This window comes from Vitis vinifera, chromosome 3 (assembly GCF_030704535.1).
Source record: "Vitis vinifera cultivar Pinot Noir 40024 chromosome 3, ASM3070453v1".
Classification (NCBI taxonomy): domain Eukaryota; kingdom Viridiplantae; phylum Streptophyta; class Magnoliopsida; order Vitales; family Vitaceae; genus Vitis; species Vitis vinifera.
In genome coordinates this window covers 20,903,331-20,920,285 of record NC_081807.1, presented here as the reverse complement: position 1 = coordinate 20,920,285, position 16,955 = coordinate 20,903,331, and the positions used below count along the sequence as shown (strand labels likewise).

At 36.8% G+C, this 16,955-nt stretch overlaps 3 protein-coding genes across 3 annotated transcripts; 2 read left to right on the top strand and 1 right to left on the bottom strand.

Annotated features, from left to right (window-relative positions):
* Positions 1–2,574: 2,574 nt before the first annotated feature.
* LOC100260368 (36.4 kDa proline-rich protein) lies at positions 2,575–3,233 on the bottom strand. Its single transcript, XM_019218903.2, has one exon. The coding sequence runs from the start codon at positions 3,231–3,233 to the stop codon at positions 2,604–2,606; it is 630 nt and encodes a 209-aa protein (XP_019074448.1). The 3' UTR covers positions 2,575–2,603.
* Positions 3,234–9,023: 5,790 nt separating this feature from the next.
* Positions 9,024–10,349, top strand: LOC100262239 (zinc transporter 8). The gene is made up of 3 exons (XM_002265066.4): positions 9,024–9,649; positions 9,736–9,885; positions 10,010–10,349. Exons 1-3 carry the CDS (start codon positions 9,068–9,070, stop codon positions 10,313–10,315), a joined length of 1,038 nt encoding a protein of 345 aa, XP_002265102.1. The 5' UTR covers positions 9,024–9,067; the 3' UTR covers positions 10,316–10,349.
* Positions 10,350–12,030: 1,681 nt separating this feature from the next.
* Positions 12,031–15,309, top strand: LOC100256920 (pentatricopeptide repeat-containing protein At3g22150, chloroplastic). The gene has a single exon (XM_002265102.4). It carries the CDS (start codon positions 12,083–12,085, stop codon positions 14,558–14,560), a length of 2,478 nt encoding a protein of 825 aa, XP_002265138.1. The 5' UTR covers positions 12,031–12,082; the 3' UTR covers positions 14,561–15,309.
* The last annotated feature ends 1,646 nt before the right edge of the window (positions 15,310–16,955 follow it).

Below are 16,955 nucleotides of genomic sequence, written 5' to 3'. Positions count from 1 at the left end.
ACGCACCATAATGAAGTCAATCCTCATTCACATCACAGACACTGGGCACTCAAGTAAGAAAAATAAACCCTTCTTTCTTCTCTTTTCCTTCTATGTATGATTGTCAATATGCCATCCTCACAACTTACAACCGCTAGTCATGATGTAATTGATCCTTAAACCAACAACTTTCCCCTTCTTAAAGTGCTTCTTAAATCATATTAAGAGGCGGTTTGGGAGTGATTGTGAAGGAGTTGGAAATGATTTTTATGAAGTGTCCAACAAGTTTCTAAAAATTATTTTAGAAGTTATTTAAATTGATTTCTGAATAATTTTTTGGTAAGTAATTCTTAATATGTAATAAAAATAGAGAATACGATGATGAAAATGTGTTTAAATATACAGGAATAGAAATAAGAATAAAAATTGACATGATGATGAAAATTTGATTACTAAAAAACCGTTCAAACAACCTGAGGATAAGGAATGGAACAAAAGAAGAAAAATAAAATAAAATTACCATGATATACATGATTCTTGAAAATTAATAAGGAAAAAGAATGTAAAGAAAAATTATTTTCTTACGATGAAAACGCTTAAAAAAGATAAAGGAAAATAGTAAAAGATTTTTCCCTTATTTGGTTTTAAATAAATATAATGAAAGCTTGAAAAAAATGTATATTTCAATAATTTATATTTCTTTCTTTCAACTCTTTTCATAGATTATCAGACAAAAGAAAACTTTTATAATTTTTTTTTATATCTTTTTTCTTATATTTTTTTTTTTCCTTCAAATTGTTTTTGGAATCAAATGTACCCTAACTTGTTTCACATAACCACAATCATAAAATTGTTGACCAAGAACAAACTTCTTGAGCTAAAAAGGAAAATAACACAGGAAAAGCAACCCCAAGTGTTGCTTTGCACCCCATATACTTAGTCAATCTTTAAAATTGAATAATCAAAAGTATCTTTCCTGAGAAAGTGGGAAGACAAATGCACTGTCTGCTAAAACCTATCCAACCATCCTACAATCTTTTAGAAATTCTTCCAAGCACAAAATTAAAGATTCAACCCATTTGTATTAATCAAAGTGGTGGGACACAGATTCAGACTTCAGAGACAGAGAAAAAAAAAAAAAAAGAACAGTTGGTTACATTATAAGCAGCAAGGCATGGCAGCAAACCAAATATATGATAATATAGAGTCATATGCTAAACCTGCACCTTTGTTTCTTTTTAATTCAGTGGAGATATTTTTTTTTTTATGCATATAAGCACTGCCAAATCATTCAATAAAATAAGCCAAAATGTCAAATAAAAAAGAAAACAAAGCCTAAATGGCTGTTGAATATGCCTAATGGTCCTCTGAGCTTTTGATTATGTATTGAAATAAAAGTCCAATAACTTTTACTTTTAATAATCTCAATGACAAGCACCACCAGTCCCTTGAGGTCTGTTGAAATCATAAGGCTCCTGCAACTATTTGGGCCCCTTCAACTTTGATAGTGATCTCTCCTGCAAAATGCATTTGAGAGTCCATTTGACAGTACTTTTTAAAAACATTTTAAAATTTATAAAGCACTTTGATAAGTTGAAACTTCACTTATAATGCTTTCTAAAAAAATCCTACTTTTTCAAAGGAATCGTTTCAACTAAAGGTACTCAGAGGAGCACTAAATCAGACAAACGTATGCTTTGCTTGGTAGATGGGGAAGTGTACAAAAGATGACGGAGCTTTAGTGGATACGGTTACATCAGTCACTCCCTTATCAAATGCAGAATAAGTAGTCTTTATCAGAATATTACAAGGAAAGTTCTCCGTTACATTTATCATCACTTCATTAGCTTTTGACCTTAAATGAATATTTATCTCTACAGAATAAAAACATTTTTTTAATTACCTAAAATTTGGATAAAAGTAATTTTTTGAAAATTTATGCTGTATTTGAAAAATATTTTTAAAAACAATTCTAAAATATGATTTTTCTAAATAGTTTTATTAGGATATAATTTAAAGAACACCTAAATTTATCTTTAATTGATTCATTCCTCGTTTAGATTTAGGATATAAAATCATGGATGATGTAGATTTCATGAGAATGATACGCATGATCATGAGTTTATGTGCTAATAATTTAGCACTATATATTTTTTATTTTAGAAAACTAGTAGAGTATAAGTTGGGTAAATGGGATTAGGCTGAGCTGATGATTGAAGCTGTGGCCCAATTGAAAATTCAGATGACTTGTTGAGATTGATTAAAGTGGAAAACAAAGAACTATCCACTTCAAACGTATAAAATATGTTTAACTGATAACACCACAACGGAAAAACATGCACGAGATGATGCATTTATGCATACATGATACAACAAAAGCTCCTCACAATACTATATCCATTTGATATACGTACAACAGAGAGATTACCAAAACACAAACACACATTTTCTACTATACTGGCTTTCTTCAACCTCGCTCCTCATGTGTTATTCTCTTCCAATTTCCAAACTAATGTCATCCACTGCAATCATTAACGAGGAAAAGCACTAGTCAACTTCTTTGTATATGGGAAGACATGGGCGAATCATGTGAAATTAATGACAAAATTGAAGGATGGATTACCTTAGGCAGGGCATTGGAATCCTGGAGGTGGAGTCTTGCCACAGTCAACAAGGACTTGAAGAGCAATGGGTATGATGATATTGACATTAAGAAGCTTGGCCTTGATGGTGGTGCAAAGACACAGGGCAGAGTCCGAGTCCACAAGCCCTTGCAGCACCGGACAGCATGTGTCCTTAGCACTACTTCCTATCCCAACATGCACAAGCCCTCCCAACAAATCCACACATGCACCCAGCTTCAGAGTGTCAATGGGGCATGTCTTTTGTGGCGGGGGCGTCACCTGGGCCGGAGGTGGGTACAGTGGTGGTGGCGGTGGGGGAGGAGGGCATGGTGTCTCGACTGGGGGTGGCTTTGGAATCACTGGTGACTTGACAACCGGAGGCTTAGGCACGTAGGGTGGTTTGACCACCGGAGGCTTGGGTGGCTTGACCACCGGAGGCTTGGGTGGCTTAGGTGTATGCGCTGGCTTGACGTATGGAGGATGTTTATCTGGAAGGGTCAGAAGGGGGTGCGTTTTATTGGCTGGTTTAGGAGGAGTTGGGTATGGGGGGTAGGGACGAGCAAGAGAAGTGAGGAGTGTAGCCAAGTTGAGAAGGATGAGCAAACAGGTAGCCAGACCAAGCTTCCCCATAACGCAAAACCCAGCAAGTCTCTGTGGATGAAAATCCATGCTACTCACTAGCCTTCTTTATAGTGTATATCTAACCGTGCCCCACAAATCACCTTCTTCATAGGAACTACACTTTTTGCTACTTTTTGTTATTTAAGCCTATGTATGTGTGTGAAACCCTCTTTTTTAATCCCTAAGGATGGATGGAGGACAAGAGCACCTAATAAAAATCCCTATGGATGGATGCTGGACAAGACTTTCAAGAGGTTTGTCAATGTAGACTATGTTATTTCCACATTAAAATTAAGTGGGTGGCCACTAACTTAGTATTTAATCAATTAAAATAATATCCACTATTTTTAAACTGTTATAAAGATATTTACCATTGATGGAGTGGGTAAATTATAATAATTTTAATATTATTATTTGAGATAATTAACAGTTATTTCGATTGACACGTTCAGAACGGTTTTTAAACGTGTATTCTTGGCCCTTTTCTCCTATCAATAAAATATATATACAGAAATTCCTTCATGTGCGGTGTGTGCTTTTTCCATCAATTACAGAAAATAACTCTGTGTATTAAGGTTTGATAAGGAGAAGAAGAGATCAAAGATTTAAGATCTATAAGCTGAAGGGAAATCTCTCATGGTTGCGTCTTCTTCAAATGGTATGTGATCTATTTGTTAATTACTGGTTTTATTATTTTATTATTATTTTATTATCAGAGACGAGTTTGAATCATAATGATCTGGATTATTGTATGTTAATTTCCGTGTTAAAGTCCAACAATTGGTATCAGAGCAAGGTTTTGAATTTAAATATTCAGATCATTGTTTTATAAAAGATTAGATTTTTGAGATTTATCTTTCATTAATTCGTCTCACTAAAATTACTCAAGTAAAATAAAACAATAATAAAATCATAAAAAAAAAAAAAAGGACCCGCTTCAACGCTGACTGGATCTATGCCGGTGAGGGGCGCTGGTTTGGCGTCAGTCCGTTGGCCATTTTCAGGCGCCGTTTTCAGGCGCCATTGTTGGCCGGTTTTAGGCGCCTTTGCTGGCCATTTTCAGGCGCCTTTGCTGGCCGTTTTCTGGCGCCATTGCTGGAGCGCCATTGTTTTTTTAAAATGTGGTTGTTGGGTTGAGAGAGGCTGGGTAGGCGTTTGTTGGGCTTGAGGGGTCCCGGCCCGTTATCCTTCCACCGAAGAGAGCGGGAGGTGAACGCTGCTCTGTGAAACCAGCATCACGCGGTGCCCTCCAGATTTAGGAACCCCAGCCAGGCCAATCTCCAGCCGCACTGATGCCCTCGCTTGAGTTACAAGCTCGCGCTGAAGGTGCCATCTCGCCGGATTCAGGAGCAGTCCAGGCGCCATTGCCGGCGCCGCCGTTTCTCCAGGTTTCACGCGCCAGTTCAGGCGCGATTTCCGGCGCCATCGTGCTGATTTCAGGCGCCATGGCCGGCGTCATTGAAGGCGCTGTTTTCAGGCGCCATTGCCGGTTGCAGGCGCCATTGAAGGCGCTGTTTTCAGGCGCCATTACCGGCGCCATTGAAGGCGCTGTTTTCAGGCGCCATTGCCGGCGCCATTGAAGGTGCCATTTTCAGGTTCTATATGCTGGTTGCAGGCACCATTGCCGGTGCCATTGAAGGCGCCGTTTTCAGGCGCCATCTCCTGGTTGCAGGCGCCGTTTCTCAGGCGCCATTAGAGGCGCTGGTTGCAGGCGCTATTTGCAGGCGCTGTTTTCGTGCCGTTTGAGGTGCGCTTCAGGCACCACTTTTCAGGCTCTTCAAAAGTGCCATTTCAGGCACTAATCCAAAGATCTTAATTGATTTATTATATGATTTGAATCTGTACATTTGTGAAATTACTATTATTATATATGAGGAATGCAAGTATTAGCTTTAGTATAATCAATGAATGCAGATTTCTTTGATTAAATTATGATTGATTAATGAATCTGTTGATTATTAAAGATATTATATTATGATTGATTATTGAATCTGTTGATTATTATAGATACTATTTCCTTGTTTTTTAACACAAATAAAAGAATTAATTTCATCTTGTGAATATTTTATCTAAAGACAATTTATAAATATAAGGTTAACTAATTTAGGTATTCAAACTCATTTTCTTGATCTTAGGTTTGCTTGAGCAATGGTTGTTGGTTCAAGATTTTCTTGATGTTATTCTTTTATGATGATTAAATAAATAAGGATTTAAGATTTTAACATTTTAATTGCAAGTTTGAGGGTAAGAACATCATAATGTATATAATTAAGGAGATAAAAAATGAATTAATTAATTTGTGCAATCATGAAAGTACATTTTTAAAATCATTCATATATTATCTATAATTAAAAGCCTTCAAAGACTTTTTGTTGATATTTTTTTTATAAGGAAGCGAAAGAAAGATTTTGAAGATATTAAAATAACTCAAGGAAGCACACCCAAGGTCAAGACCCTTTTAAGGAGAACTTGGTAAGGTGTATTTAAAAGGTTCATTTTTCAAAGTCCAAACCATCAAGTCGAACACATCCTTATAAAATGGATGCTGGACAAGACTTTCAAGAGGTTTGTCGATGTAGACTATTCCACCCAATATAAATCCCTAAGGATGGATGGAGGACAAGACCACCTAATAAAAATCCCTATGGATGGATGCTGGACAAGACTTTCAAGAGGTTTGTCAATGTAGACTATTCCACCCATTATAAAGAGTCCAGGCCTATTTTCTCCACAGTTGATTGGATCAATTGTCATGACCCCTTAAGGAGCACGCCAAATCACCCTGATGCATCCTAGCGACTGTTGAGCACGTGATTGAGCCAAAGGGCCGAAAAAAAAAGGTTTGTCAATGTAGACTATTCCACCCATTATAAAGAGTGCAGGCCTATTTTCTCCACAGTTGATTGGATCAATTGTCATGACCCTTTAAGGAGCACGCCAAATCAACCTGATGCATCCTAGCGACTGTTGAGCACGTGATTGAGCCAAAGGGCCAACAAAAAAAAAAAAAAAAAAAAAAACCTAATATTTTTTAAAAGTTAAAAAATAAAAATTATATGCAAACAAAGCCCTAAGTATTCGGATATAAACTAAAAGAAATGTTTTAATAATATATTATATAACAAAAAAAATTGGAAGATGTGTTGACCCTCTTGTGGACAAAAGGATATTTCTTACCACCTTGGGAGAGCTTGGTCTTTTAGAGGAGATGTTAGCTAATGGCAGCATGTTGGAGTGGGGGACGACCTCAGTGGAGGAAGCAAAGCTGCATGGGACCTGCGGCAAAGATACTACCACCTTGCCATGGTGGTGGTTAGGGATGAAGACTTTTTTGCTAAACGGGGAACAGTAGAGTAGCTGGGAGAGAGGGTGAAAACAGGAAGGACTGCAGGTAATAGAGGAGTAGCCGGAGGCTGGAAAAAAAATATAGCAAAGGAAAGGGGAGCTGGGGGGTTATAGGGGAGTGATTTCGAGCGAGTGAGGTGATGGAAGAGAGATCAGATAAGAGACTTTAAGGGAAGAGAGGATTCAGATTTTAGTCTGGGGGGAGCATTTTCCAATGGGGAGCTGTTGGAGAGGATCCATCAGGGAACTTGAGGGAGAAAAAAGGAGAGTTGTGAGTCTACCGATATTCTTGAGGGGCAAGAAACGAAGAGAAAGGAACAGAGAAAATGGGATTCTGGGCTGAGTGTTCATGAGAGAGGAAGATAGTTGTGAGCAGAGGAGAGAGCCTTTTTTTTTTAAAAAAAAAAAAAAAAAAAGGAATTAGATTTGTAGAGGATGAAGAGTAAATGTTTGTGAGAGAAAGGGCGTGAACCATAGCAGGTGGAGTTCCTAAGTTTTCCTTACTCGCTTTTGGGAGTAGACACATCTAGCTCAAAGCCAAACAAACACTTGCTTGAAAGGAGGATCAAAAGGTAAGTGTGAGCTCTACGTCTCTGTTTTCTTCATTACTTTACCTTGCTCTTAATTGGTTTCTTTGCATTGTTTGGACTGAGTGTGGGCTTAAGGCAATAGTTTTGATCTACTTGTTGATCTTTGAGATGATTGTAGGCTGCTTGTTATTGTTTTATATTTGCTATTCCTTTTGATTTTGCTAAAGGATGATTTCACTCTGTTTTGTCTTTACTACTAAGTGCTCGAAACTCATATTGTGTTCATGTTTGATCTTATCTCCCCCACTTAATCAAGCAACTCACTGACAATTCATGCGGTGGAGCTTCGATTGATGTCCTATGCTATTTGTTTTGTTATGTTCTCTTTCTGGAGACATTTCTTTGCTATGGTTTTCCTCTGTTTCTGGTTTTTATTCAAATACATGAGCCACAAGGAAGGAGGTCATGAGCATTATTGAGCCTGGATAGTTTGCCTGGTTTGGATCGGTTGCTGAATTTAAATATACTCTGGAGGTAAACAGTGAAGAGAGAAGGCAGGTAGAGGCCTTGACACAGTTTTGTGAGATGCTTTCCATTGATACTTAGGAGTCACCCAATACATTTTCATTGGATTCCTTCGTGCCAGTGCATGTGGGTTTACTCAATCATGAGAGCAATCCCGATATTATGCTTCTTACGCCCAGGCATTGACCCTTTGATGTGATGTGCTGCTTTCTTCATGTGTAGCAGTAGTGCATTTTGGTGCAGTCTCATGCTTCTATGCTAGGTTGCTCACAACTGAGTATATGGACTTGGTTGAACAGTCTTTCCATGCTCTTAAGAAGATATCTCAAGAACACCTAACTGCCTCCTTGTGAGCTGGGGCAGTCATGGTAGTGCTTTCATATCTAGATTTCTTCTTCATGGAGGTCCAATGAGTGGCTTTGTCGACTGCTACAAATATGTACAAGAAACTCTCTTCAGATGTAACTGACTTTGTGATGGAAACTCTTACATAATTTTCCAACTGACCAAGAATTTGAAAGGAGTTATCGTTTTGAGCGGAAAAATGGGTACTTGAAGATCAAAATAGGAGAGTAAGGGGTAAGAGCAAAGACAGAGGGAAGGAATATATACAAGTCAAAGAATAGAAATATAAATGAACAAGTACATTTACTCTTCCCGATTTTTTCAAATTTCATGTTCTTAGTATCAATTATATCAACTATGTGTGACCTTGGTCCATTATCTACTTTAACTATCCCTAACGCGAATCTGTCCCAAATAATGAAAAATATAAAATATAAAATTACATGGAAAAAATGGTTACTTCATACCACATGGAATAACAAAGATGTTAGATTTCATGAATTGCATCATTCATACAAATTTTTAAGAAAACACCCAATTTATGGTCTAAAGAGAAAGATTAAAAGATTTTTTTTTTTTTTTTTTTTATCAAATCCATACATAGAAATGACAAAACAAGAAAAAAAATCTTCAAAATTGCATATAACAACATTATAGGGTAGATTTTACCAAATCAGAATAAAAGAAAATTTAAATTTCCTTTTCAAGGTTTATTATTTCGACATGTATGTTACCAATTTGTTTTTTCTTGAGTATACCAAATTAGACAACATTAATTAATTTAAGCCTTATGACCTCATTATTTCTTCATCTCATTAATATCAATATTAGAAAATGACTAATTTACCCTCATTAGCATATCAATATTCTCCAATATTTTTATGCAAACAAAGAAAACTGGGAACACCCATTTAGTAATTTGGAACCATCTTCTCGAAAATGTGTCATCACTATCACCAAGACCCAACCTCTTCTCTTGTTTTTATCTCATCAATTCAAAGTTTTACTCTCTATACGCTCCTCCAAGGCCACACTCCCTCTTTAACACCATTCATCTTATCCTCATAATCTGTAGGTTTCTGCTCTCTTTATACTGCCATGGACAAGCGTCTAAGGTTACTGTTCATTCTCTTTATCATAAGGCTCCCAACACTGGTTTTAGGGGAGTGTGCCTGTGATGAAGAGGATGAAGATCGAGACAGAGATAAAGCTCTTAGATATAAGATAGCCGCCATAGCTTCCATACTGGTTGGTGGCACAATTGGGGTGTGCATACCGATTATAGGGAAGAAGATACCGGCTCTTCAACCCGAAAAGAATGTATTCTTCGTTATAAAGGCGTTTGCAGCGGGAGTGATTCTGGCAACCGGCTTCATTCACGTACTTCCTGATGCTTTTGAGAGCTTAACTTCGCCATGTCTCAGTGAGAACCCCTGGGCCAATTTTCCATTTACCGGCTTTGTGGCCATGCTATCGGCTATCGGGACGCTGATGGTGGATAGTTTATCAACCTCTTACTATACGAGGTCTCATTTGAAGAATTCTCTGCCTGTTCTTGGAGATGAAGAAAAAGTTGGAGAGCATGAAGGTCAAGTTTATGTTCACACACATGCCACTCATGGCCATACTTCTGCTGACGAAGTGGGTTCAGACCTCATCAGGCATCGTGTGATTTCTCAGGTACTTGATGAGAATCCCAAATGGTGTTTGAATTATTTTTTCAAAAACACGGCACCCCAATTGATTTGGTTTTTTTAATGACGCAGGTTTTGGAATTGGGAATCGTGGCGCATTCTGTGATCATTGGAATATCGTTAGGAGCATCAGAGAGTCCCCAAACAATAAAGCCTCTGGTGGCTGCTCTCACTTTCCACCAATTTTTCGAAGGCATGGGGCTTGGAAGTTGCATTGTTCAGGTATATTATTTTGAATCCAATATCCTAATTTTTAGCATTTTCTTTTTGCAACCAGAATGCTAAAATCTTGTCTATCAGTTTATATTCTCCTGTACACTTCAATTATGGATTGGATTTTGTATAGGCCAAGTTCAAGTCTCGGGCTGCTACGATTATGGGGCTGTTCTTCTCCCTCACAACCCCAGTAGGGATAGGTATTGGGATCGGAATATCACAAGTTTATGATGAAAACAGTTCAACAGCCCTTATCATTGAAGGGATTTTCAATGCTGCATCGGCCGGAATCTTGATATATATGGCACTGGTTGATCTTCTAGCCGCAGATTTCATGAGCCCCAAGATGCAGACCAATGAAATGCTTAAAGTTATGGCTAATATTTCACTTCTTCTTGGTGCTGGTTGCATGTCCCTTATTGCCAAATGGGCATAAGTTTGCTTATTCAAAAGTAGACTCCATTCATTTATTTCATTATTTGGGATAATTTTTTACTGTTTTTTTTTTTAGCTTATTTTATGTCTTTGTTTTTCTACTTTTTTATGATTTATTATAAATTTTTTATTGAATAGAAAAAGTCAAAATATTTGATTTTTTCTAAATAGAAAAAATAACATGTTGATTTTTTTTTACCTTTTTAATGCTTAATAAAAATAAAATATTACAAAATCAAGCAATCTAATACTTAATACTATTAACCATTAAAGTTCTATTTAGAATTAAGTAAAAAAAAAACAAACACTATCTTAAAAAAGAGGGTCAATTTTTTTTTCTATAATCTTTTTATGGGAAAATTCTTCCTCGATATATCTCATATGTTTTGATCGGCTTTTGTTTACACAATGAGAAATTAATAATACATTATTACTCCTCTGATACCTAGCAATTTATACTGTATTAATCTTCCATGATTAATAAAAAATGCTCACACTCTTCCCAAAAGAATAAATAATTTGTTCTAACCCCACTTGGATGAAATAATTACTTCAAGTTAATTAAGCAAAAAAGGTTGATCGAATATTCCGAGAAGATGTTGTTAGCCAATTTAAACTCTATTTGACTTTGCTAAATAGACAATGCAAAACATAAATTTTCTTTTAAAGGTACATACCATGATAGGATCTTTACCTATTTGATTTTTTTAATTAGGCAAAAATAAATTTCCGAATAATAAATTGAACCTTTCCAAACCTATCATTATAGACGATAGAGCCATGCATCAAAATCAATCTCCTCAATAAAGAAAAATATATAGAAATGCAAAGACCCATCTCTCATCCATTATAAACTACATATTTTTCTTTAATTTACTAAAAATACTTCCTAAAATCATTGATCAAACACACTTTTATATAGATAATTAATGAAAATATAAATAATATATGTAGAATTTTGTTTTGTTCTAATAACCGATAATCAATTCATGCCTTTGATTCAATAAAAAGTAAATGACAGGTTAGCTACAAAATCATATCATAAATATATAGAAATTTATGTGAGAAGCAAAAACTAAAATGTGACATATAAATTGTTGACGAGAAGTAAAAATATACCTAAAAGGGAAAGTTACCAAAAATATACCTAAAAGAAAAAATTACTAAACATGAGAATAAATGAAAAATTAGACTCAACTACTCACATTTGCTATTATTGACTATTTTCTATGATGCATTAGGTTTCATACTCCATTCTCTGTCACTAGGGACCTTTTTCTACCAAGGTTGTTGAGCATGAGGAGGTAGGACCCGAAAAGTGATCGTTTTCTATGACTCAAAGGAAAAATTATCATTTTTAGCTTTGAAGAACATGAGTGGTGTAGCAAGAGTTAAAATTAAGGTTGAGGGGCAAGATACATGTAGCCTTAGGGAAATGAGATCGGTTTGACCAGTATTTGGAAGAAAAATTGACCAAATTGATATCAAAATGAAAGCAATGTGGGGATGTCAAAAGGAAAGAAAAAACAATGAGTTTTGGTCTCAAACCCACTTCAATATGTATTTATTGTTATGTTGTTGCCCAATTGCTTCTATCTTTAAGAAAAATAAAATAAAATAAAACATTTTAATCTTTTATATATAAATAATTACGAAATTTAAAATATTTGTATATTGTATTAGATGGAGGAGTATATAATTATTTAAAGAAATGGATGTAAAATAAGTAGAAGAGGATGTGGATAGAAGCCAGTGGCAGAAGAGAGCGATGGCCTCCGCTGCTTTGCCTCATCCGGTCTCACCACCCTCTCCTCACGCCACCACTGCCACACCAGCCCATGAACCCACCAGTCTGCCCCCCAAAACCCCTCCTAAACCCCCCACAATCCGCTCAAGGCTCAGTCACCTATGCCGCCAAGGCCACCCCCACCAAGCTCTCCACCTCTTCGACTCGATTCCACGCCCAACCACCGTCCTTTGGAACACCATCATCATCGGCTTCATCTGCAACAACATGCCCATTGATGCTCTCTTGTTCTACGCCCGAATGAGAGCCTCCCCATCTCCCAAATTCGACTCCTACACCTTCTCTTCCACCCTCAAGGCTTGCGCCCAAGCTCGCTCTCTCAAGCTCGGTAAAGCCCTCCACTGCCACGTTCTCCGTTCCCACTTCGGTTCTAGTAGAATTGTTTATAATTCTCTCCTCAATATGTACTCTACTTGTTTGACTGAAGTGCCTTATCTGGGTACTGCTTATGATTTTAACAATTGTGATTTAGTGCGCAGAGTGTTTGACACAATGCGTAAGAGGAATGTGGTTGCTTGGAACACTATGATTTCTTGGTATGTTAAAACAGAAAGACTCATAGAGGCGTTCAAGATGTTTAGGACAATGATGAGAATGGGAATTAGGCCGACCCCAGTTAGCTTTGTTAATGTTTTCCCTGCTGTTTGGAGGATGAGTGATTATGATAATGCTAATGTTCTTTACGGTTTGGTCGTTAAACTGGGTAGTGATTTTGTGGATGATTTTTTTGTTGTGAGTTCAGCTATTTTCATGTATGCCGAGCTTGGTTGTGTTGATTTTGCTAGGGAGATTTTTGACTGTTGTTTAGAGAGGAATACAGAGGTTTGGAACACTATGATTGGCGGGTATGTGCAGAATAATTGCCCCATTGAAGCAATTGATCTTTTTGTTCAAGTTATGGAGTCAGAGCAGTTTGTTCTTGATGATGTAACTTTTCTCTCTGCTTTAACTGCAATTTCACAATTGCAGTGGTTGGAATTGGGCCGACAGCTACATGCATATATACTCAAGAGTTCAACAATATTACAAGTTGTTATACTGAATGCAATCATTGTCATGTACTCAAGGTGCGGTTCTATCGGGACATCGTTCAAGGTTTTCAGTAACATGTTGGAAAGAGATGTCGTTACATGGAATACCATGGTTTCTGCATTTGTGCAGAATGGGCTGGATGATGAAGGGTTAATGCTTGTGTTTGCGATGCAGAAGCAAGGATTTATGGTTGATTCTGTAACATTAACTGCTTTGCTTTCATTAGCGTCAAACCTTAGAAGCCAGGAAATAGGCAAGCAAGCCCATGCTTACCTCATTCGACATGGAATTCAATTCGAGGGAATGGACAGTTACCTTATAGACATGTATGCAAAATCAGGTTTAATTACTACCGCCCAGCAACTTTTTGAGAAAAACAGTGATTATGATAGAGACGAAGCCACATGGAATGCCATGATTGCTGGTTACACTCAAAATGGGCTGAGTGAAGAGGGTTTTGCTGTATTCAGGAAGATGATAGAGCAAAATGTAAGACCCAATGCTGTGACCTTAGCATCAATTCTCCCAGCCTGCAATCCAATGGGAACTATTGGTTTGGGTAAGCAAATCCATGGCTTTGCCATTCGCTGCTTCCTCAACCGAAATGTCTTTGTGGGAACTGCTCTACTAGACATGTACTCAAAATCAGGTGCAATCACCTATGCAGAAAATGTGTTTGCTGAAACCCTTGAAAAAAATTCAGTCACTTACACCACCATGATATCGAGTTATGGTCAACATGGAATGGGTGAGAGAGCTCTCTCTCTCTTTCACGCAATGCTGGGATCTGGTATTAAACCTGATTCTGTTACCTTTGTTGCAATCTTGTCTGCTTGTAGTTATGCTGGGTTGGTAGATGAAGGTCTTAGAATATTTCAGTCAATGGAAAGAGAATATAAAATTCAGCCTTCTGCTGAGCATTACTGTTGTGTTGCAGACATGTTAGGGAGGGTTGGGCGGGTGGTGGAAGCCTACGAATTTGTTAAAGGACTGGGGGAAGAGGGTAATACATTCGGAATTTGGGGATCACTTCTTGGGGCCTGCCGAATTCATGGAGAATTTGAATTGGGTAAAGTTGTTGCCAACAAATTGCTTGAAATGGAGAAAGGAAGCAGTTTGACTGGCTATCATGTTTTGTTGTCAAATATATATGCAGCAGAAGGAAACTGGGACAATGTTGATCGGGTGAGAAAAGAGATGCGGCAAAAAGGTTTGATGAAGGAGGCTGGCTGCAGTTGGGTTGAGGTTGCAGGGCATGTGAACTGCTTTATGTCTAGGGATCATAAGCACCCTCAGTGTGCTGAAATATATCAAATGTTAGAAAAATTGGCCATGGAGATGAAAGATGCTGGTTATAAGCCTTGTCTCAATTTACAAACAGGGGGGATCTCTGCATCTGAGGAGTGAACAGTAACATGTGTGTATAGATTTTAACAGCAACATCCAGATGACATATGGCAGACCAATTACTTCAAAAGTCAGCAAACTGGAGACTATTGGCCATAGGGATATGGACTAGTTCATGGGTTTCAAGTACTTGGTTTTGTGTTCTATATTGATACAAACATCATGATTGGTTCGTGTGTAGATTCTTTGTCCATCAAGATATCAAACCTCAGAACTCTGCTGGTTTGCAATATATTTCTATAACACATCAGCAGCTTATATGAAGCATATTGTCACTGGATGCTGCACAAACCATGCCCATCGTCTGTTATGCAATTAAGGCACTTCATTAATGCGAATTTTGGTCTTCAAGTGGACTCAGGAAATGGGCACTGAGCTTGATAGATTGGATAGGCCACTCAAATAAAATGGGCACTTACCTTAATCATTCAGTTAGCTACATAATCCCTTTTTCCTTCACACTGTTCTCCCAATCTGCTTTAAGGTCATAGTTCTGTAACAGGACTTACAATCCCACTTGGATTACCCCAGTTTAAGCAATGGGGTTTTCCTTGCATTTAGTTATATCCGCTGTATTAGAGGAACCCTAATTGAATGTCTTTTTTTTCTTTTTTTTTCTTTTTAAAAAGCATTTAGAAGAATGTGGAGAATTTTCTTTAGAAAGAAGTTGGAACATTAGTACTTAAATGATAGTACTAATACATTACACATAATATAATCTGTACTTAGAATTCAAGTGCATGGTTGAATTTCTTCTATTAATTTTTTTTTTTTTTTTTTGAAGTGAAAGTGAGCAAAATTCATAATCATAACAGTTATAAATTTTTATTTTTTATTTTTTGACCTATATAAAAAAAAAAAAATTTCAAAACTGTTATGATGCAAATTCTGTTTGTTTTCTGTTGATTTCATAGTGATACAAATTCTCCAGCATATGTTCAAATATGAAGATTGATCATGTTAGCTGTAAAAATGTGGATCAAGTATGGTTGCTACAATATTGAAGATGAATTTGTGGAAATAGTTCAGCTTGTCATCCCCTAAAATTTGAGTCCTTTGTTTTCAAACAAATTCCGATATTTTAATATTTCTGGTATTTTATATTCAAAGTAACTTTGGAAATTTTCATTTCAAAAGGATTTAGATGGCAACATCCTTTTTCAGAACTATTTGATATTCATGCAGGAAAGCTTTATGGAATGCAGAAAATTAGGGCTAAATGCTTTGAAAATGAAGTTTAGTTAATTTGGACTGATTCAAGGGGGAAGAAGGTTTCTACTAAATATCACAAATTAAAAGCCAAGATCATTTTCTATGTGATCTACAATATGAAATTCATTGAATTGCTTTATTTATTTATTTATTTATTTACTTATTTTTCTCTACGGGTTTACCTTTTAACTTAAAGACATTTTAAGATATGTTAAATAGATCTTATCATGTTCTTCGAATCGAAGAAATAAGAGTTAAGGTATAAGGATGTAAAAATAAGTTCCGCCTAAATTTTAGAACTGATTATGCATTCTCCTAAAGGAGAATTTCAGCTCTAGTTCAACAGGAATAAGAGTTCGTTTGGTAGTGATTTTGGGAAGCGCTTTTAATATTTTTAATACTTGAGAAAATTTATCATTCAAGTGTTAAAAATGCTAGAAACGCTTTCTACAATCACTTCCAAATGCACTCTAAATGTTATATGGGAATCACAGAACACAGGAGAAACCATGTTTTTTCTTTTAGTGTCCTCTCCCCTTCCTGGTTCTACTACTAGACCTTCACATGGAAGAAGCAAGGCTACTGGCACTGGGAGCATTATCAGTGTCTTTACTAGATTGATCGTTAAATGAATACATGTGCTCGATAACAGTAGTCTGAATCATCCCTTACAATCAAATCTTGAAAGAATATGTGAAGCAATTGAACCAGGTGTTTCCCTCACTCATCCTTTTTAGTAACGGATGCATGTTTGCTTTTAGTCTCCTTCTGCCTATTAGACAACTGCTTCTACTATTCTGTATCTATTAGCTCCAATTGAGATATCATCAAGTTGAGGCAATGGATTTAGGGCCTTCTTTTCCTTTGTGAATAGGAGGTAGGAGATGGCATTGCTCTGGGAATACGCATCAGAACAACATTTGATACTCTGAAAGCAAACTGGTATGAACCAAACTTCATTTTTTTTAATTTTTTTTTCGCAGGTCCTGATTTTGATCCTTTCCTGTAACATCCATGTAATCAATTTTGAAGACTTTCTCAGCAGAAATTTAGTTAAGATAGTCCCACACTCTTCTTACCTAGGAAGTTTAAGGCTACTTCAGTACCTTTCACTACCTGAAACAAAAGATAGTCCCCCTCGAACTCCTTGGGCTGGCATATGATCAATTTGGTTCAGTGCTTG

Bases quoted from the DNA above. Each gene is read 5' to 3' on its own strand.
- LOC100256920 (XM_002265102.4), top strand. From the start codon at position 12,083: ATGGCCTCCGCTGCTTTGCCTCATCCGGTCTCACCACCCTCTCCTCAC.
- LOC100260368 (XM_019218903.2), bottom strand. From the start codon at position 3,233: ATGGGGAAGCTTGGTCTGGCTACCTGTTTGCTCATCCTTCTCAACTTG.
- LOC100262239 (XM_002265066.4), top strand. From the start codon at position 9,068: ATGGACAAGCGTCTAAGGTTACTGTTCATTCTCTTTATCATAAGGCTC. The intron at 9,650-9,735 runs GTACTTGATGAG...TTAATGACGCAG, and splicing joins GGCATCGTGTGATTTCTCAG to GTTTTGGAATTGGGAATCGT. The intron at 9,886-10,009 runs GTATATTATTTT...GATTTTGTATAG, and splicing joins TTGGAAGTTGCATTGTTCAG to GCCAAGTTCAAGTCTCGGGC.